This window comes from Lepidochelys kempii, chromosome 1 (assembly GCF_965140265.1).
Source record: "Lepidochelys kempii isolate rLepKem1 chromosome 1, rLepKem1.hap2, whole genome shotgun sequence".
Lineage (NCBI taxonomy): Eukaryota > Metazoa > Chordata > Testudines > Cheloniidae > Lepidochelys > Lepidochelys kempii.
In genome coordinates, this window is record NC_133256.1 from 180369519 (window position 1) to 180391887 (window position 22369).

Consider the following 22369-nt stretch of genomic DNA (forward strand, 5'->3'; position numbering starts at 1 on the left):
AGCGCCCCCCCCCCCGCGGGTCCGCCCCCGCCCCGGGGAGCCGCAAAGCCCCGCCCCCCGGCCGGCAGCCGCGTGCGGAGCCCGGGCTCTGCGGGGCGTAACGGATGCTTCAGGACCCCTGGGAGCTGCCGGCGCCCGGCCCCCAGCGCTGGGGAGGGAGCCCTGCCGCGAGCGAGCCAGCCACGCCCTGGCCGGGGCCCGGGGAGTTTCCTTCTGAGCCCCAATCGCCAAAAGGCGGCGGGTGGCCGCGCGGGGCGGGGCGGGGCGGGGCGGGGGGGGCTTATAACCCTTCCTGTCTGACCCCCCCCCCCCCCGCCCCGCGCGTCCGTGATAGGGACCGAGCTAAACTTCTAACCGCCCCGTTGTGTGGACGGGCTGAATTTGGCTGGTAGCTACGGACCCCGCCCCCCGGTCAGAGAAGCCGAAGCTCATCACACAGTGCAACGAGGGCTGCCATTCTAATACCCCAAACCCAACCCGCTAGCCCCGCCCCCTGCGGCCCCGCCCCCCGCTCCCTGCAGTCCCCCTCCCTCCCCGGCTCGCTCTCCCCCACCCTCCCTCCCTCCCTTTCCCGGGGGCTGGGGCGGGACTGCAGGAGGCTTGAGGACTCTAACTGCGGGTGCGGGCTGTAGGGTGGGGCCAGAAATGAGGGGGCCGGGGGTGGGGGGCTTTGGGGTGCAGGAGGGGGTGAGGGCGCCGGCTGGGGGTGTAGGCACTAGGGTGGGGCAGGGGGCTTCGGGTTGAGGCAGGGAATCGGGGTGCAGGCGGGGGTATGGGCTCTGGGGTGGGGTCAAGGATGAGGGGTTTTGGGTACAGGAGGGGACTCTGGGTTGAGGCTCCCTACCTGTCCTGGCACCGTGATGTGCCCTGGAAGCGGCAAGCAGGTCTGGCTCCTAGGCCGGTGGGGAGGGGGGCTCTGTGTGCTGCTCTTGCCTGCAGGCAGTGCCCCCCCCCCCCAGCTCCTATTGGCCACGAGTGCCCAGAGCAGGGGCAGCTCACTGAGCCCTGTGCATGCTCCAACCCAGGAGCCAGACCTGCTGGCCGCTTCTGGGGCACACGGCAGTGCCAGGACAGGTAGGCACTAGCTTTCATTAGAGCTGCAGCACCGCTGACCGGACTTTTAACGGGCCAGTCAGCAGTGCTCACCGGAGCCAGCAGGGTCCCTTTTCGACCGGGCAGTATGGTCGAAAACTGAACACCTGGTCACCCTAATTAAAATATATATTGGCCTTTAGTCCCCTAAGATCAGTGGAGTGGAGTCCCCTTTTCCTTTCCCATACACACGCGGAAGACACACTCCTGCCCCCATAGCTGTTCTTTCTGGATCATGCAAACATTTTTGCATAGCAGTAAAATTACACAATCATGTGTTTGCAGGACTGGGGCCTTCCTTAGTACTAGTATAGTTACATCTTGCTGTGACTGCCTTCATCGCACAACAATAAATGTAGCCTCCAATACTGTGAACAACAAAGAGCATCCAAGCAGGAAACTGCAAAGGAGGACATACAATGTATCTGTTGTTTGTGGAGTGAGAGGCAAACAAGTCTCGGCTGGCAAGCTGCATTTAGGTCAGTGAAGGACATGTATAACAGAAGACATATAACAGTGCAGTTCCTCAGCAGGACATAGCGCAAGTTATATGGAATATATGCATATAAAACAGTTTGCTCTTCTCCATGTGGTTTCATTTCTGAGTTTTCACCAATATTCTTTAAACTGCTCATGTGCAAACAATACAAGAAAATCTTATTTTTTTTTTTTAACTGTAAATGACTCCACCTCAAGGCCTCACTGTAAGTTCTGTGGTACTTAAATGTTTGGTACTGTGCTGAGCATACCAAATGCTCAGAGGCAAGCACAGTAGGTACCTGGAGAAGGAGACCTCACTCTCTAGCCCCTTCATTGGGTTACTCTAAAAACTTACAGTATCTGATGAATAAGAAAAGGTTGCTTTACTAGGACTGCCAGAAATAAACACTGCAGTTAGTTATACTAGGCACACAAACAAAAGATGATAAACAGAACCTGTACCAACGCAGACTCCAAGGGCAATGTAGTATGGGTGCATGGAGTTAGAGTTTCACAGACCTAGGCTAATGCTAAAGATGTTAACTCCAGGCCATCCCTATCTGTAGAGTCAGTCATGTGCTAGCCGGCAGATCACTTTGGCCAGAGCAACTGTAGTCTTGTTCAGGCCCATATACACACAGCACCCTTGTTTGCTGGCCATTTCTGGATACTTACCTGCCCCCCCCCCCCCCCACACACACACACTTGCTTTCCAGCCATCTTTCAGCCCTTCATACCAGTTCTTAGCTGCCTGGACCCTCCACAGCCTGCTGTCCAGCAGCTGCTTCCAGCTTACTGCCACAGTTGCCAGGAAAAACAAACCTGATTGGTCCAAAAACACACGAAAACTGCAAAACAATGGTGGCTAGTGGGAGGTGCAGCAGCCCAGCCTCAGCCTTCCTCCAGAGCCCAAGTCCCTTGGCAGTACTTCCCTTTTGTGCATTGAAGGGGTTACGGAGCTCTCTGCCAAATGTTTGTGCACTGAGGGGTTAACAGTACTTTATCCAAGCTGGGCCAGAAACAGGATAGATGTAGCCTCCTCTTCATCAACAACGTGTCTGTTTAACTGCGCTGACTGTTTTCCATGACTCATCACAGGAAAAAATATACTTGTTTTTTTTATGAGACATCCTCTCAATGTCTCAAGAATCAGGAGGTTGAACAAATACGGTACCTCCAGCAGCAGATACATCTGCTTTAATTTTTGGAGGAATGGAATAGAATCTATGATATACACAGAAATAGCTATAATATCCAGACCTAGCAGAGCAGAGATTTTATTTTCTACATGATTCACTATTTATGCAGGCTCTTCTCCATTTAGGATTATGAGGAGTCTTTGATTTTTAGATTTTATATGATTCTCAAGTCAGCCTACATATCAATGGGCCCAGTGTCTTCATTAGACCAGAGATTTTATTAATGTAATATATCTATATCTTGTCTTCCTACTTCAGGATAATACTGTAACACTCTGTGCAGCATGTGTTCCACTGTAAATGAGTCTCCACCATTCTCAGTGTACTGTCCACAATGGAGACCTTAAAGGACAGAGATTCCACTATATTACCAAGGGACAGGAACTTGCTTTCCCCAGGGGCTTCCACTTCATCTGTGTTCTGGTTTAAAGCTTCCAGCAATTCTTATTGGAGAGGTCACCGGCTGCTGAAGCATGGGGAGGAAAGCAGTTCCTGCAGTCCTTGCATGCAATAGAGTGGGAAACAGAAGCTACTATTTTTTAGGACTTTTCCCTTTGTTTTTCCCCATTCTCAGACAGCTCAAGCAGTTCACATAATCATTATCAGCTGTCTGTAAAAAAAATGAGAGAGATTCAAAAATCAGCAATTTGTAAGTGAATACTGGAGATCTAGCTGTGAGTCTTCGCTCCCTGAACATCAGGAACCAGCTCCAAGTTCCAGACTTTTAACATTGAAGGCTTTAAATAGAGAAGACATGGAGTCCAAACGTCAGAAGACACTGACCAAACCTTGAACTTGGGGGAAGTTTGAATTCAGATCCAAATTTTGCAACGAGCCTGCCTGTACAATGGATCAAATCAAAATCCTGTGATAAATATGCTGAAAATTAGGAAAATCTAGAAAACAATTCTTGGCTTAGGCCCATGTTGATAAATGCAAATTAATGCACATTGGAAAACTGACTAGATAATTAACAGAGTTGGATTTTTCTTGGTGCTCTAACAGAGTTGTTTTTGCTGTCCCTATGAAAATGAAAAATTATCCTCACTTCAAAATTGACTACCATTCTAAAAAAAGGCCCGTTCCTAGGTTGAGTAACAGACTGCCTTAAATTCCTTCTTAAGACAAATGTAAGTATGAACATTTCATGCTTCAGTTCATCATGGTCCCGCAAAATTAACTCTGTAGGAACTGTTCATAGAAGATGTCATTGAGCCAAATCCTGCTAGTTTGCTGGGATTGTTTAATTGATTCTAAACCCAGACCACTAAATGATATCTTTTACCACCTGACATTCCTATCCTCCCTCTTAGCTAATCCCTCTCTCTACAGATTTTTGTGTGTTCTGTTTTCTCTGCTCTCAACAGAACCAAGTGGTTCACTCTACTGAGGGTTAAGAGGCTTCTGGGTGGCTTCTCCCCCTATCTCGCAGCTTCAGTGAGATGGCCAGATAAAGTTCACAGCCCACCCACAAATTCATCTTTGTTTTTAGAGGTTAGAAAATCATCTGCCTGATCCCTACAAAACAGTAGGCAAAGAGAAGCTCTCCTGATATTGTTGCAACTGGCACCTGTAAGTATTAGATTGCCAATCAACAGCACCCCATTATCTCCAACCAAATGTTCTCAGGTTTATAGCCAACATAGTAGTGTTTAGGAAAGGAGCCCGGTGGCTGCAGCAGTAGTTTGTGGGGACGGGATAGGGTGGTTCTCTTGTTTGCTCTGTTGTGAGAGAATTTGCGGTCACACTGAGCCAGAGTTTCAGTAATGGCATTGGATATGTTTTATTGACAGTATTTTCTCCATTGCTGGCCCACAGAGACCTGGAGCCCAATTCTCCACTGTTTTATTCCAATTTTATTCCAGCATAACTCCACTGAAATCAATGGCGCTATAGTAGCATAAAACTAGAATTGCACAGTGGAGAATGAAGCCCCTGATGTTTATCATCAGGTTAAATATGGTAAGTAGTGGCTTAGTGATTTTTCAAATTTACTATAGTAGCTGAAATATATAGGCAGCAAAGTAGTTTAAAACTGAAGGCAGTTGTACGGTAAGTTCCAAATCTTTCATTCAGCTGCTCAAGTAAAGCATCCATAAATGGGAGGAATTGTGAACATTTATAATGCTGTTGTCCCAAGTCTCATAATACACTCAGCCTGCCATTTAGTCATTTGACAATATAGCATACGGAAAACCTTACACCAACATCACTTCCCCTTTGTTTTGCTTTTGCAAAGTTTGTCGAATTTATGCTCACTTTGACACTGGCTTTGAAAAACTACATTTCATCATTTCAATTTGGCTGTTGGCCACAAGCAAATCAGTTGTGGTGTATTGTTGTACTGGGCTGAAGTTATCTCACACAAATCTGCTTCAAGAATATTGTGTGAGATGCTGAACTCTGCATCCTGTGAAGAATGAGGGAACATAGCTCGGCTTTTCCCAAACTTTATGTTTCCAGAATATCCAAACGATATAAGTAATACTGGTAGGAAAAAATGAGCATCATATTGATTGTCATCCATTGAGCCTCAATAAATATACCTCGTGTTTCACAATACTTTCTTAGGAATACAAGCCTTGTTGACATAATGTTCTTAGCTGGATTATTTATGTTATTGTTTTTGCAACAATATCCTAACAATTATGAATTGAAGAGCTCTTATTAAGTATACTGATCAGCATGTCTAGTCAGTGATGTGCACAATAGACAGGTACTATATCAGGGTGCTAATTAAGAATAAATGCCTAAGCTCCAGAAAAGCATCCACACTTTGTACTAGCGCCATCAAAACTCAAAACCACAAATTTTGCTGAGATCCACCCCTATGATTCACATCTCAGTCAATATCTTCTCTCCTATGCCTTTTCCAGTCAATTCATTGATTTCTGTGAACTTGAAAAAGTCCTCTCTTGCTGATATTATTGGGCAGGTACCTTAAGCAAAGGGTTATTTTGATGTTTTTTCTCACTGTGCGTTGTTTCAGCTGCAGTTACACTCATAAAAACTTTGAATTGTTCTTACAAATCATAAATTAGCCTGTTATTTCTTGACCAATACACTAAGGCGCTTGTCTTATTATTCTCCAACTCCTTGTCACCAGTGTCAACACACGCATAACAAAAAAAAAAAATCTCATGCAGGATTCCATCATTCTGAACTAGGTCATTTTTTAAGGCAGAACCATCATCCCTGACTACGAAATGATATTCTGAAGAACTCAAGCGCAAGTGTTACCCAACATGATTTTAAATGGGACCTTTCAGTTCCTCTCAGTCTCATTACAAATGGTTTGTCTAACTCACAGCTAACATCAGATCATTGATAAGTGCTCACTATGAAGTTCCTATTACTATTTATATTGTGGTAGTGCCTGAAAGCCCTAGTCTTCCTTCTCAGTTCTTTTTGCAATAATCTGTTTTGCTGCGATCTGAGTAATCTCAGACGCAGCACTTGCCTGAAAATCTTTAAGGACTTTTTCATGCACACCCCCCAACTTTTGTGAACCTTGACCCAAAAAGCACAAAGTGGTGGCAGTGAACACTCTTCTGCACATTGGAATCAGCTGCGGAATCATACTTCTAAAGGTGCTCATGACAAAGATCCTGGCTTGGGTCTGCCACTGCACCTAGTTTCCACAAAAGAGCTGGCTGCTGAAAAAGTAAGGCCAATTGTTTAGTTCTAATACTGTCTTCAACTTTCTCCATAATGTTATAAAATGGCATATAAATTCTTCAGAATTAAAAGGAAGTTTCTTCACTTTACCAGTAATCTGATTTCTGAGGTTGCCATTCATATTTGCTTCAATAGATGGAAACAATCACAGAACTTTTTAAAGTTCTTAAACATCATTATTCTTTCCCTTGATTTCCAGTAATAGCTCATCATGTCCAGCATTCCATGTTAGTTTTATCCTTCTGGGTTACTTATGTTCTGGGTTAAATAGTGCATGTAGCTGTTTGAAGAATATCCTAGTCAAGTTATATTGTATTGCTTGAAATACAACTTCCAGCAACACTGTAATCTCCTTTCCATTTGTTGGGAGATTTTTTTTTTAATCATGCATTTTTTAAAGGTTGAAGCTCTCTGTTTAAATCCCCTGCCTTAGTCATTCTACCTCTGGCTTTTTTATTTGTCCAGTTTTTCATACTGTAAACCATGCTGCACAGTTTTCCTTAAAGGAATTTGAGTTACCTGAAATTAATAAAGTTTCATTTGCAGATGAGTGAGCTCCATGCCGTTATATAGAGGCAGAGAGAAGCATTCTGGTTTCTCGGTGCTTTCCTTGTCTGTCATTTTCAGGTTTACTTTTGAAGATACTTTTTAGATCAGTGAAGGTACCTACTTTTTGCATGGCGGGTGGGACTTTTGCATATGAGGTCTGAATTTCATCAGGATATATTTCAGGATTTCTGCACAGAGTCACAAAGTTTGTCTGCATCATGCTCTCTTTCCATCGACCCAAGCATGGTATTTGCTCAATTTATCAGCTGCTGTTTACTAAGCAGCTGTCCTCGTTGAGCTGTCTGCTGTTTTTCTTAACTGTTCAAATAGTTTGCAAATTGTACGTTATTGATAGGTCACATTTCTTACCCTAATTTTGATTTGTGGAACACAACTATTCTGCTTTTAGCTTTTGCCCATTTTTATTAATGCCTTTGTATATTATTGGACAAATTCTCATTTACACTAGATTAATAGATTCCAAGACCAGAAGGGACTCTTGTGATTGTCTAGTCTGACCTCCTGTATAACACAGGCCATAGAATTCCCCCAAAATAACTCCTGGAACTTATATTTTAGAAAAACATCCAATCTTGATTTAAAAATTGTCAGTGATGGAGGGTCTACCATGAAACTTGGTGAATTGTTCCAATGGGTAATTAGTCTCACTGTTAAAAACGTATGCCTTTTTTCCAGTCTGAATTTGTCTAGCTTCAACTTCCAACCATTAGATCATATTATATCTTTCCCTGTGAGACCAAAGAGCCCATGAGCAAATATTTGTTCCAAGGTAGGTACTAATAGACTGTACGTAAGGGTATGTCTACACAGCCATGTTAAAACGCTGCCCCGGCAGCGCTTTAACATGGCTGTGTAGTCACGGCACCAGCACTGGGAGGGAGGTCTCCCACCACTGGAATAAAAGTACCTCCGCGAGGGGAATAGCTACCAGTGCTGGGAGTATGGCCTCCAGTGCTGTAGCACTATCTACGCTGCCACTTTACAGTGCTGAAACTTGCATCCCTCAGCGGTGCGGGGGGGGTTCACACCCCTGAGCGAAAAAAGTTTCAGCTCTGTAAGTGACAGTGTAAACAAGGCCCAAATCATCCCTTCACCTTCTCCTTGTTAAGCTAAATAGAATGAGCTTCTTGAGTCTATCACTATAAGGCAGGCTTCCTAATGCATTAATCATTCTCATGGCTTTTCTCTGAACACGCTCCAGTTTTTCAACATCCTTCTTGAATTGTGGACACCAGAACTGGACACAGTATTCCAACAGCAGTCCTACCAATGCCAAATACAGAGGTAAAATAACCTCTCTACTCCTACTCAAGATTCCCATTTATGCATCCAGAGATTGCATTAGCCCTTTTGTTCACAGTGTCACACGGGGATCAATCAGCTGATTATCCATCATGACCCCAAATATTTTTCAAACTAAATGCCATCTAAAACACAGGTAGCATAACAGGGCCATCAAGTGGACCTTTGCTCAACTAGAACAGTGTGACGGGGACTTACGGTAAATAGAAATCAGGAACTAATAAGCCCAGATCCTCCACCTCCATACCTTTGAGGATCTGGGCCTATGTTGTAGATGCTAATACACTTCTGTTTATTGCACTCTCCACCAAAGAGTTTTGCAAATCTCTTCTCATCTTAGTTAATATGCCTAGAGTTTTGCTCTCTCCTGTTCTTAGCCTTTTTAAAAATCTCTTCAAGTAAAGGTCTTTTGTATTGGCAGGTGGTGTTCCTTTTAGCTGCATTTTTGAAAAATATAAAGCTTCTCAGATAGGCTTCAAAGGATTCCCAGTATGTTAGACGGGATTCAACAGTGCTTTTATTGTCTTTTGCCTCAGATTGTAAAGTCTGGATAGTTAAACAATAAAGTATCTCCTCCAAGGGATTAGTTATCTGTCTAGCTGTAAATCTAATAACACCATTGCATGGTTAGAGATATATACTGAGGTTATAGTTGTGTGAGGTTTTTAGAAATCAAAAGTAGCTCAGTCCTACAGGATACAGTCATGCATGGAGGAGCAATACATAAATTCTCTCTCTCTTTTGAGAACATATCCCTCTAAAGGGTAGCCAAATATAATTCTTTCATGTGATGCTGTGTAATTAGGATGACTTGGAATTCCCCTTCTTGTAACACCTGTGATCTAGACATTAAGTTTGACAGGGTAAGGTTAAAATCTCCTCTTCCTACCATGGGTTAGGAAATTCTGTAAGTTCTAAGAATAGCTTACTAAAGGAAAATGGAGACTTTCCATTTGAGGTTTACACATTAATTAAAATAACAGCCTGTGAATTTATCTGTGCTGGCAGCGTGACATACCTTCCTACTTTATCAGGTTTTATTTCACATAAATTGTTGAAATTGTCACTCCCTTAGAGTAACAAGATCATGGTGAAAGAAAATGAAACCATAGTCACCACCTTTTTGTGTCCTTTTGCTGAAAGACTTTTTTTTTTTTTCTTTGCAAAAGAATATCATCCTGGTCTCTGTTTTATCCGATGAAGTGAGCTGTAGCTCACGAAAGCTTATGCTCAAATAAATTGGTTAGTCTCTAAGGTGCCACAAGTACTCCTTTTCTTTTTGCGAATACAGACTAACACGGCTGTTACTCTGAAATCTGTTTTATTAGCTAATTAATTCCTCAGATTCCACATGGGTACTTTTAATCCCGTCATTAGTCATATATTATGTATTACAGATAGCTGATTTGTGATCAAATGTTTATCCTCTTATCCTCCTCCCAAGTTTCTTTTCTAGAAGTATTTTTATATTTTCTTTTCCATAAACAGCTCATTTTCATATTTGAATAAACCAGCATTCCAAAACTATAGGTCCCATTCCTGCAAAGTTTTACACGTTTACAGCTAAGGGCTACAAGATGCTGAGCATTGACTTTAATGAGAGTTGTAGGCACTTAGCACCTCATGTGAGTGCTCAGTATCTTGAAGGATTAAGCCGTTAGAGGATTAATGCTATTAGTCTCCTTGAAGTTAACAGACCTATTTGCATGAAGAAGGATTTGCAGTACTGGGTTCCTACTGTCCTATCATTAATTTTTCTTCATTATCATCATACCATAGTAAGGGTGGAGGACTAGATAATGAGTCTGCGAAGCTGGAGTGAGTGTCATTCAGATGCAGCTCACTACTAATTTAAAACAGTCCCTTTACAGACTCAGAAAGTCCTTAGTTGTATTTTTCTCTATAAACAATTGACCTTTAAGACTTATGATTGACAGAGGCTTCTCATCCAAGTGAAACTCTCTGCAAAGTCCCACTCTGCTCAACAACAGTCAAGTATGCGAGACAAGCTTTATAAAACTTTATTAGTCTGGGTTGAAGCTTGTAAAATAGCACAAGATTCCCTCTTCTCCTCTTACCCCCCACCTTGAAAAGGAGGCTAAATTGAATACTGGACTCAACTGAGTTTAACACAACAGAAGAGAATTGATTCAGAGAAGCCGGTTCACTGTTGCCCTGAAATGTGTATAGTCATTTACACTATTGCAAAAAAGTAAGTGCAAAGTGTGTATAAAATATTACCAATCTGATTTGGCAGCATTTTACGCCCACTTTGTAGTGGTGTCAATGACTGCACATGGTGCAGGCCAATGGGTACTGGGCCCCAATTCCAAATGTTAATGTACAGTCTGAGCAACTGTGCTGTGAGCTGGTGTTTCAGCAAGGAATGCATGATGGAATCATAGGAACTCCTGCAGCTCCACGATTTGGGGCAAAAATATTCTTTTTTTTTTTACCATAACACCCATGTCCTGCAGCTAATTGCCCTCTGTATGAGGAATGGTTGGTAAATGTGTGTAGTGGCAGATCTACATCTTCATTCTTGTTCAAGGGCACCCCTACCTGATCCCCATATTCCTTCACACCTGGACAGAAGGAAGCCACTGCAGTACTGTGCTCTGTTCCACAGATGGTGCAAGAACCTGTCCTGCTTGGTCTTCACAAATCCCCCTTTGTGTTCCTACTTTTCCCAGTGCAGAAGCATTACAACAATTGCAATGCATTTGGGGACAAAATTTGTCTGTAAGAAATCCTGGGTATATGCAGCCTCAGATTTTCAGTTACTAAAATAGACAGTTTCTCTGAAGTCTAGGCATTTGGTTTCCTGTATTCTAATGGACTTGTAAAGTTAACATGGAGTGACAATTATAGAAGAGTTGGGAAGTGCCACCACAGCCAAAAGAAAAATGAGAACCTTCACAACAGTGGATATGGATGTTGTTTGGCAGGAAATCCTTGTGGCTCGCTCTTTCTGTCAGGCAGGGAAATATGTCTGTATAATTTTATCCAATAGAAAATGCATCTCCCCATCAGCAGCGCCAGAAAGTGACAAAACAATCAAACTGTGAAAGAATGACTGCCCAACGCCTTCAACAGAACTCAGACATGGCACCAGGGGAAAAGAACATTCATGCAAGAAAAATAAATCCAGCATAGTCAGAGAGCTGAAGGCTTGCTAAAGAGGCTGATTGTCAGTCCCATCCCATAGAAAATATCAACTACGGCTTGTGCACAGTGAGTCTAAGAGAAAAATCCGTATTTAAAAAAAAGCTTTATTTTCATTTTAATAAACGTCTACTGTAGATATGAACCGCTCACTAACAACTTGTCCAGCTTTTCCACCAGCAATAAATCAAAACATAATTTATGAATATAATAATAACGGATGTTAGTGTTGGAGAGAAATACAGAACATTTAATAATTTTAGATTAACAGAGAATCATTCATTCATAATTTGTTGGGGTGGGAACCTGACTTCATCTTTCATGTGTATTTTGGAGATTATGAAAAGGAAATACATAATTTATTCAGCACATTTAGCCTGCTTCTATTTGAATTGTCTGTACGTTTTTTCAATATTTATTATTTGAAATCATTTCTATAAATAACCCTGGGACTGTAGATTGTCCAGGAGCAATCTGTGGACAGTATTCAGTATCTGAAATTTGATCTGCTTTGGTTTATTTTGAACGGACATGATATTCTGGGTGGCCCCAACTGAATGAGCGTAGATTTTAGCATTAAGTAATTTTCTCTAACCGTTGTTTAAAATTTGCATATTCCCACAGACAAACTCAGTCACTATAATATTTGTGGAAAGCAAATAAATACAAATAAAATAGCCTGAACATAACTTAAGCAGATTCACTATTACTATCACTATATAGAGAAGAATGAGGGGGGATTTGATAGCTGCTTTCAACTACCTGAAAGGGGGTTCCAAAGAGGATTGATCTAGACTGTTCTCAGTGGTACCAGATGATAGAACAAGGAGTAATGGTCTCAAGTTGTAGTGGGGGAAGTTTAGGTTAGATATTAGGAAAAACTTTTTCAGTAGGAGGGTGGTGAAGCACTGGAATGGGTTACCTATGGAGGTGGTAGAATCTCCTTCTTTAGAGGTTTTTAAGGTCAGGCTTGACAAAGCCCTGGCTGGAATGATTTAGTTGGGGTTGGTCCTGCTTTGAGCAGGGGGTTGGACTAGATGACCTCCTGAGGTCCTTCCAACCCTGATATTCAATGATTCTGTGACTTGACAAAATGTTCACTCAAATAGTTCTGAGCCATTCCCTGAAACCTAGCATCTGATACCCTTATTTACATTGTATCACACCATACTCCATGTGATGGCTCAGGGACATGCTGCACCTGTGTTCTCTCCTCCAGTCTCTCCCATGGGCATTCTTTCCAAGTGATAGGCCTTACTCATTCTTCTCCCAGAGCAGAACTTCACTGTTCACCCCACTTTAGTCTGGGTCATTGGACTACAACATCCCCTATTCACACTATCCTGCCACAGTTACAAGATGCTTTAGACCGCCTTGTAGTTCCTCATGAGTGCAGGTGACAGGTTCTCCTACTTTCAACTGTCTCCGAGCGAAATTCCATAGTTCTAACATTCAGACTGGATGCTGTGGTGGCAGCCTCCTGTTTTCGTCCATGTTAACCAGACAGACCCAACTTACTGGTACCTTCTGTCAGGGAGTCTGTGACCAATGGTTAATTAAAGTCGCTCACAACTGCTCCTTCTAAATAGACACCTTGCCTATGAGTCCAAAAGCACTAAGCAAGATAAAAGGTTTAAACTGGTTTGCCTCCCTACAGTCTTGCCTAAAGGCTTTGACCTCTCAAATGTCAGGCAAGCCCAGGTGCCATAGACAAATGCTGCAGACTCTCTGCCTCATCCCCTCATCCCTTCTGCAGTCTCTTCCCACCTCAGGGTATTTATACACTGCAAAAAAAAGAGCTACAACCCACCTATTCACACCTCAGTGAGTCTCAGAGCCAAGGTCACCCGTCTCAGATTTGTGCTATGGTCTAAAAATAGACATTTAGAAGTTTAGTCACATAGTGCAAGCCCTGTGAGCACCAATCTGTTGACACAGCCTTGGATTCACTGCTATGGGTCTTCTTTTTTTGCAGTGTAAACATACCCTTTCTCTCGCACCTGAACAGCTGCTACCTGGTCACCCCACTTCCTCTCCAGACAAGTGTTTTAATGGTTTAATGTCCTTTTGAGCTTAGGGCTGGAATGATAGGCTTTTCCAATCAAGTCTCTACCATTCCAGTGGCCTGAGGCATTGGTGCATCTTAATCCCTCCTGTTCTCTGCCTGTGGCACGTAATAGTTTAGTCTAAGCCCTGGTCTACACTAGGACTTTAGGTCGAATTTAGCAGCGTTAAATCGATGTAAACCTGCACCCGTCCACACAATGAAGCCCTTTATTTCGACTTAAAGGGCTCTTAAAATCGATTTCCTTACTCCACCCCTGACAAGTGGATTAGCGCTTAAATCGATGTTGCCGGCTCGAATTTGGGGTACTGTGGACACAATTTGATGGTATTGGCCTCCGGGAGCTATCCCAGAGTGCTCCATTGTGACCGCTCTGGACAGCACTCTCAACTCAGATGCACTGGCCAGGTAGATAGGAAAAGAACTGCGAACTTTTGAATCTCATTTCCTGTTTGGCCAGCGTGGCAAGCTGCAGGTGACCATGCAGAGCTCATCAGCACAGGTAACCATGATGGAGTCCCAGAATCGCAAAAGAGCTCCAGCATGGACCGAATGGGAGGTACGGGATCTGATCGCTGTTTGGGGAGAGGAATCCGTGCTATCAGAACTCCGTTCCAGTTTTCGAAATGCCAAAACCTTTGTCAAAATCTCCCAGGGCATGAAGGACAGAGGCCATAACAGGGACCCGAAGCAGTGCCGCGTGAAACTGAAGGAGCTGAGGCAAGCCTACCAGAAAACCAGAGAGGCGAACGGCCGCTCCGGGTCAGAGCCCCAAACATGCCGCTTCTATGATGAGCTGCATGCCATTTTAGGGGGTTCAGCCACCACTACCCCAGCCGTGTTGTTTGACTCCTTCAATGGAGATGGAGGCAATACGGAAGCAGGTTTTGGGGATGAAGAAGATGATGATGATGATGAGGTTGTAGATAGCTCACAGCAAGCAAGCGGAGAAACCAGTTTTCCCGACAGCCAGGAACTGTTTCTCACCCTGGACCTGGAGCCAGTACCCCCCGAACCCACCCAAGGCTGCCTCCTGGACCCAGCAGGCGGAGAAGGGACCTCTGGTGAGTGTACCTTTTAAAATACTATACATGGTTTAAAAGCAAGCATGTGAAAGGATTACTTTGCCCTAGCATTCGCAGTTCTCCTAGATGTAGTCCTAAAGCCTTTGCAAAAGGTTTCTGGGGAGGGCAGCCTTATTGCGTCCTCCATGGTAGGACACTTTACCACTCCAGGCCAGTAACACGTACTCGGGAATCATTGTAGAACAAAGCATTGCAGTGTATGTTTGCTGGCATTCAAACAACATCCGTTCTTTATCTCTCTGTGTTATCCTCAGGAGAGTGAGATATAATTCATGGTCACCTGGTTGAAATAGAGTGCTTTTCTTCAGGGGACACTCAGAGGAGCCCATTCCTGCTGGGCTGTTTGCCTGTGGCTAAACAGAAATGTTCCCCGCTGTTAGCCACAGGGAGGGAGGAAGATTGAGGGGGTAGTCACACGGTTGGGGGAGGCAAAATGCGACCTTGTAACGAAACCACATGTGCTATGTATGTAATGTTAACAGCAAGGTTTACCCTGAAAGAGTGTAGCCACTGTTTTATAAAATGTGTCTTTTTAAATACCGCTGTCCCTTTTTTTTTCTCCACCAGCTGCATGTGTTTCAATGATCACAGGATCTTCTCCTTCCCAGAGGCTAGTGAAGCTTAGAAAGAAAAAAAAATGCACTCGCGATGAAATGTTCTCCGAGCTCATGCTGTCCTCCCACACTGACAGAGCACAGACGAATGCGTGGAGGCAAATAATGTCAGAGTGCAGGAAAGCACAAAATGACCGGGAGGAGAGGTGGCGGGCTGAAGAGAGTAAGTGGCGGGCTGAAGAGAGTAAGTGGCGGGCTGAAGACAGGGCTGAAGCTCAAATGTGGCGGCAGCGTGATGAGAGGAGGCAGGATTCAATGCTGAGGCTGCTGCAGGACCAAACCAGTATGCTCCAGTGTATGGTTGAGCTGCAACAAAGGCAGCTGGAGCACAGACTGCCACTGCAGCCCCTCTGTAACCAACCGCCCTCCTCCCCAAATTCCATAGCCTCCACACCCAGATGCCCAAGAACGCGGTGGGGGGCCTCCGGCCAACCAGCCACTCCACCACAGAGGATTGCCCAAAAAAAAGAAGGCTGTCATTCAATAAATTTTAAAGTTGTAAACTTTTAAAGTGCTGTGCGGCATTTTCCTTCCCTCCTCCACCACCCCTCCTGGGCTACCTTGGTAGTCATCCCCCTATTTGTGTGATGAATGAATAAAGAATGCATGAATGTGAAGCAACAATGACTTTATTGCCTCTGCAAGCGGTGATTGAAGGGAGGAGGGGCGTGTGGTTGGCTTACAGGGAAGTAGAGTGAACCAAGGGGTGGGGGGTTTCATCAAGGAGAAACAAACAGAACTTTCACACCGTAGCCTGTCCAGTCATGAAACTGGTTTTCAAAGCTTCTCTGTTGCGTACCGCGCCCTCCTGTGCTCTTCTAACCACCCTGGTGTCTGGCTGCGCGTAACCAGCAGCCAGGCGATTTGCCTCAACCTACCACCACGCCATAAACGTCTCCCCCTTACTCTCACAGATATTGTGTAGCACACAGCAAGCAGTAATAACAGTGGGAATATTGGTTTCGCTGAGGTCTAAGCGAGTCAGTAAACTGCGCCAGCGCGCCTTTAAATGTCCAAATGCACATTCTACCACCATTCTGCACTTGCTCAGCCTGTAGTTGAACAGCTCCTGACTACTGTCCAGGCTGCCTGTGTACGGCTTCATGAGCCATGGCATTAAGGGGTAGGCTGGGTCCCCAAGGATACATATAGGCATTTCAACATCCCCAACAGTTATTTTCTGGTCTGGGAATAAAGTCCCTTCCTGCAGCTTTTGAAACAGACCAGAGTTCCTGAAGATGCGAGCATCATGCACCTTTCCCGGCCATCCCATGTTGATGTTGGTGAAACGTCCCTTGTGATCCACCAGAGCTTGCAGCACTATCGAAAAGTACCCCTTGCGGTTTATGTACTCGGCGGCTTGGTGCTCCAGTGCCAAGATAGGGATATGGGTTCCGTCTATGGCCCCACCACAGTTAGGGAATCCCATTGCAGCAAAGCCATCCACTATGACCTGCACATTTCCCAGGGTCACTACCCTTGATATCAGCAGATCTCTGATTGCGTGGGTTACTTGCATCACAGCAGCCCCCACAGTAGATTTGCCCACTCCAAATTGATTCCCAACTGACCGGTAGCTGTCTGGCGTTGCAAGCTTCCACAGGGCTATCGCCACTCGCTTCTCAACTGTGAGGGCTGCTCTCATCTTGGTATTCATGCGCCTCAGGGCAGGGGAAAGCAAGTCACAAAGTTCCATGAAAGTGCCCTTACGCATGCGAAAGTTTCGCAGCCACTGGGAATCGTCCCAGACCTGCAACACTATGTGGTCCCACCAGTCTGTGCTTGTTTCCCGAGCCCAGAATCGGCGTTCCACAGCATGAACCTGCCCCATTAGCACCATGATGCATGCATTGGCAGGGCCCATGCTTTCAGAGAAATCTGTGTCCATGTCCTGATCACTCACGTGACCGCGCTGACATTGCCTACTCACACGGTATTGCTTTGCCAGGTTCTGGTGCTGCATATACTGCTGGATAATGCGTGTGGTGTTTAATGTGCTCCTAATTGCCAAAGTGAGCTGAGCGGCCTCCATGCTTGCCTTGGTATGGCGTCCGCACAGAAAAAAGGCGCGGAACGATTGTCTGCCGTTGCTCTGATGGAGGGAGGGGCGACTGACAACACGGCTTACAGGGTTGGCTTCAGGGAGCTAAAATCAACAAAGGGAGGTTAGCCTGGCCTCTGATTGATACATGGCTAGATTTACCTCGCTGCACCTTCTCTGTGAGTGACTGCAGTGTGACCTAGAGGAATGAGTCCCCTAGACAGGGGAGGAGGCAAATGAGTACAAAACAAATCTGGTCTATTTCTTGTTTTGACCCACTCCATCTAATCTTTTACATCTTTGGCTGGCAGCAGACGGTGCAGAAGGACTGCATGCCATCCACATCTCATGGCTGCTCGGCAGAAGATGGTACAGTACGACTGCTAGCCATCCTCATCTCTTGCCTGCCTGGCAGAAGATGGTACAATACGACTACTTGCAATCCTCATCTCTTGCCTGCCTGGCAGAAGATGGTACAGTACGACTGCTAGCAGTCCGTATCACCTGCCCGCTCACCATAAGACGGTTCAATAGGACTGACTGCAGGACTAAAGAGAATGACCTGGTCAAGTCACTCCAAATTTAGTCCCTGCGCCCATGTCTGCCCAGGCGCTCCCAGCCGACGTGGCCAGGAGCACCTCGGACACGCCGAGGACGACTACCAGTCGTACTGTACCGTCTGCTGCCAGAAGGCAATGGGTTGCTGCTACTGTGTAGCAAAGCCGTACCACGTCTGCCAGCACCCAGGAGACATAGGGTGACGGTTACCTGAGCGGGCTCCATGCTTGCAGTGGTATGGCGTCTGCACAGGTAACTCAGGAAAAAAGGCGCGAAACGATTGTCTGCCCTTGCTTTCACGAAGGGAGGGAGGGAACGGGGGCCTGACGATACATACCCAGAACCACCCGCGACAATGTTTTAGCCCCATCAGAGTGCTCCATTATGACTGCTCTGGACAGCACTCTCAGATGCCCGATTGTTTGCCGTTGCTCTGATGCAGGGAGGGGCGACTGAGGACACTGCTTACAGGGTTGGCTTCAGGGAGCTAAAATCAACAAAGGGGGTGTCTTTACATCAAGGAGTATTTCAGGCAGGACTTCATGGAGGGTTCCAATAGGAAATGGTGCACCTAAGTTATCGTTCTTATTGAAACAGGAAGGTTAGCCTGGCCTCTGATTGATACATGGCTAGATTTATCTCGCTGCACCTTCTCTGTGAGTGACTGCAGTGTGACCTAGAAGAATGAGTCCCCTAGACGGGGGAGGTGGGGAAGCAAATGAACACAGAACAAATCTGGTCTATTTCTTGTTTTGATCCACTCCATCTATCTTTTACATCTTTGGCTGGCAGCAGACGGTGCAGAAGGACTGCATGCCATCCACATCTCATGGCTGCTCGGCAGAAGATGGTACAGTACGACTGCTAGCCATCCTCATCTCTTGCCTGCCTGGCAGAAGATGGTACAATACGACTGCTAGCAATCCTCATCTCCTGCCTGCCTGGCAGAAGATGGTACAGTACGACTGCTAGCAGTCTGTATCGCCTGCCCGCTCACCATAAGACGGTTCAATAGGACTGACTGCAAGACTAAAGAGAATGACCTGGTCAAGTCATTCCAAATTTAGTCCCTGCGCCCATGTCTGTCCAGGCGCTCCCAGCTGACATGGCCAGGAGCACCTCGGACATGACGATGACGGCTACCAGTCGTACTGCACCGTCTGCTGCCACAAGGCAAGGGGTTGCTGCTACTGTGTAGCAATGCCGTACCACGTCTGCCAGCACCCAGGAGTCATAGGGTGACGGTTACCTGAGCGGGCTCCATGCTTGCCGTGGTATGGCGTCTGCACAGGTAACTCAGGAAAAAAGGCGCGAAACGATTGTCTGCCCTTGCTTTCACGAAGGGAGGGAGGGAACGGGGGCCTGACGATATGTACCCAGAACCACCCGCGACAATGTTTTAGCCCCATCAGGCATTGGGATCTCAACCCAGAATTCCAATGGGCAGCGGAGACTGCGGGAACTGTGGGATAGCTACCCACAGTGCAACGCTCCGGAAGTCGACTCTAGCCTCGGTACTGTGGAAGCGCTCTGCCGAGTTAATGCACTTAATGCACTTAGAGCATTTTCTGTGGGGGGACACACACTCGAATATATAAAACCGATTTCTAAAAAACCGACTTCTATACATTCGACCTTATTCCGTAGTGTAGACATACCCTAAGAGTTGTAATCCTTTGGTCTAATTTCCATTGTTGGCTTTAGAGTATGGGTGTTGGTGGCCTGTGATATACTGGAGGTCAGAGTAGATGATCTGGTGGTCCCTGGCCTTCAACAATATGATTAGCTCTCCCATTGTTCTCATAAGGACCCCTCATATTTTCCTTGGTGATGTCTCTCTTTCTTGCTTGCTCATGTTAACAGCCCCTTTGATTTAACTCCATCCAGTCAGTCAGAATATCATCAAGCAGGTAAACTGAGATACATAGACTATTCATAAAAATAATATGGATTTGCTCTCCACACTTCATGACTTCTTCCACTGAAGTCAATGAAGTGACCTGTGCAGTAAGATACAAACCAGCAAAAATAAGAGGATCAGAATCTGGCCCTAAATTGCAGTTATTACAGAAAACCTCTCAGCGTGCTTAGTGTGTTATAACTCATAGGCTATGTTAAATAACTTTTATACACAAGGGATTCCTGATGCCATCACAGCTGACAAAAAGGAATTATTTACAAAGGGTCTGATCCTGTTGCCACTCCAGATAAAACTCCCATTCCATTGTCTTCAAAGGAAATTCTACATGGAGAGCAGCTGCAGCACTGGGCCTCAAAATAGTTCTTAAAATTCTGTTCTCGAAAAAGAATACTAAGCTCACCGGTAGAGCCAGTTTATTATAGTTCATTTCCTAATCTCCTTCACTCTGCAACATTAGATTCATCCTTTTCACCCTCAGGACAATTTTTTTTTCTTCCTTCCATGCCTGACAGGCAAGTTGCAGACCTCATTTAATCCTAAAGAGCAAGAATGTTAATTAGGTTGAGAATGGTAATGGTGCATCTAATTCCCTCATATATGAAGCACTCTTTCACCTCTCAGAGCACCTCACTATTTCTGCAGCACAGGACTAAGATCCAAGAAAATGAATATTTTTCTGTCTTCTAATATCAATTCTTTCTTGCATTTGGGACCCATTACCAATCCCAAATACACACATGTGAACCAAGCCTAGTCCCCTCAGTATTTCTTCTCATCCTATTTCTGCATAGGCGCGGATGAGCAGTAGGATTTTTCCAAACATAAAGGATTACCCTTGGTATTCAGTTCCTGCAGCTAGAGTGAAGTCAGCTCCATAAAAATCAACAGGATAAACCATCTTAATTCATCATGGGACCTCAATTGCCCTCAAATTTCAGGACTTCATTTGGTTCCTCAGCAGTTTCAGATGCCTGTCAAGGATAGTACTAACCCGACAGTCTATATTAGAATAATACTTGCCATTACTAATAAATAGCACTTTACAGCATTAGCTAATCAGTCCTCACAACATCCTTTTAAAGCAGGCAAATAAATATTATTATTTTCATTTTACAGACAAAGGCCCTATGTCAAGTCCCTGTCACAGACAAGATTAGAGCTGAATTACTTCTGGCTTCCAGTTTTATGGGATGCTAGCCAGGGTTTTTAAGCCTGCTCATTTTGGCCTGAAGGAGGTGACAATACCAGATTAAAATAGAGTCTTCAAGTTTATGGGCATGGAGCTGAAGAGGGTGCCAGCGCTATCTCCTACTAGGCTCTGCCCCCCAATCTCTAAGATACTGCATTTTAATATTGGTTTTGACATCATGAAGAGCATATTCTGGCTACAAACCCTTCTGTCTCCTATCCCGCTGGGGATGCGGGGGGAGAGAGGAGGTGTTGTGGAGCTTGCCACCTCAGTTCTAATCCAGTCAGGGATTTCCTCACGCTGGGGGAATCCTCAGCAACTCCATTAGGGCAACTTTCCAGACCCTAGAGCTGAAAAAAAGGGTCTGGGCTCCACCCCCTTGTTTATATATCAAACATGACTAATATAGAAGTGGTAGCCTGCAGACTGGTTCTATAGGGTCTCACTCTGTGGGCCCCATACCACTGTTAGCAGGAAGACACCTACCACCTGCACTGGCCTCAATGATGCAAAATTTAATCAGAATATATTTTTCTCAAGTTCACTCCATAGTTTTGGGAATTTATCAGGCAAACTTTCAGATTTCTACTGTGTAGAATGGGTGTACTTTTCTCTTTCTGATGTACATGTACACATGGCAGCACTGGGAATTTAAGTGTAATCTCCTAAATGCAGTAGGATTCCTACATTAGCTCCCTAGATTTATTAAATCATTAAGTCAGCAGCTCTATTTCTTAAACTCTTAATTTTCCATGTTGGACAAATAGTGGATTCAGCCTGATGATTGTATCTATCCATCACCTAACTGACTGATGTGCAACGCAGATCTTTCTCTGCAGACATAGCCATTGACAAATGAGAACATAAACACAACAAATAGCATAACATACACAAATCAATTAAAACATATTGAAACTGCAATGTTATTTCATTGTTCTATTGCAGACAGGTGTTTTTAATCAGAAAATACATTGGCTCTCTTTGGTCTCCTAAGAACCTATTCTTCCTCTTCAAAAAAAATCAAACAGTAAACCTCAATGTGCAACTTAATTCCTTTTAATAGCCAATCAAGACTTTTTAGATGTAAAGAGTGGTGACATTCTGGTTTAGTTTTCTCTGCACCATAAAAGCTGTGATTCAACTGCAGAATGTGACCAAAGGAAACAAAAATCAAAATAAACAAATCTTCTGAGCTATAGTAACACAGTTCATCGTGACAGGTTTCACAGTAGCAGCCGTGTCAGTTTGTATCCGGAAAAAGAAAAGGAGTACTTGTGGCACCTTAGAGACTAACCAATTTATTTCAGCATAAGCTTTCGTGAGCTACAGCTCACTTCATCGGATGCACAGTTCATCATCAAATCCACAAATCTTGTCACTCAAGTCTACTGTGTCATTTCAGAAAAATCT

At 44.7% G+C, this 22369-nt stretch overlaps 1 protein-coding gene across 1 annotated transcript; it reads left to right on the top strand.

Moving 5' to 3' along the window:
* The first annotated feature begins 13867 nt into the window (after positions 1 to 13867).
* LOC140905399 (uncharacterized) lies at positions 13868 to 15848 on the top strand. Its single transcript, XM_073328673.1, has 3 exons — positions 13868 to 14110; positions 14207 to 14615; positions 15204 to 15848. Exons 1-3 carry the CDS (start codon positions 14033 to 14035, stop codon positions 15758 to 15760), a joined length of 1044 nt encoding a protein of 347 aa, XP_073184774.1. The 5' UTR covers positions 13868 to 14032; the 3' UTR covers positions 15761 to 15848.
* The last annotated feature ends 6521 nt before the right edge of the window (positions 15849 to 22369 follow it).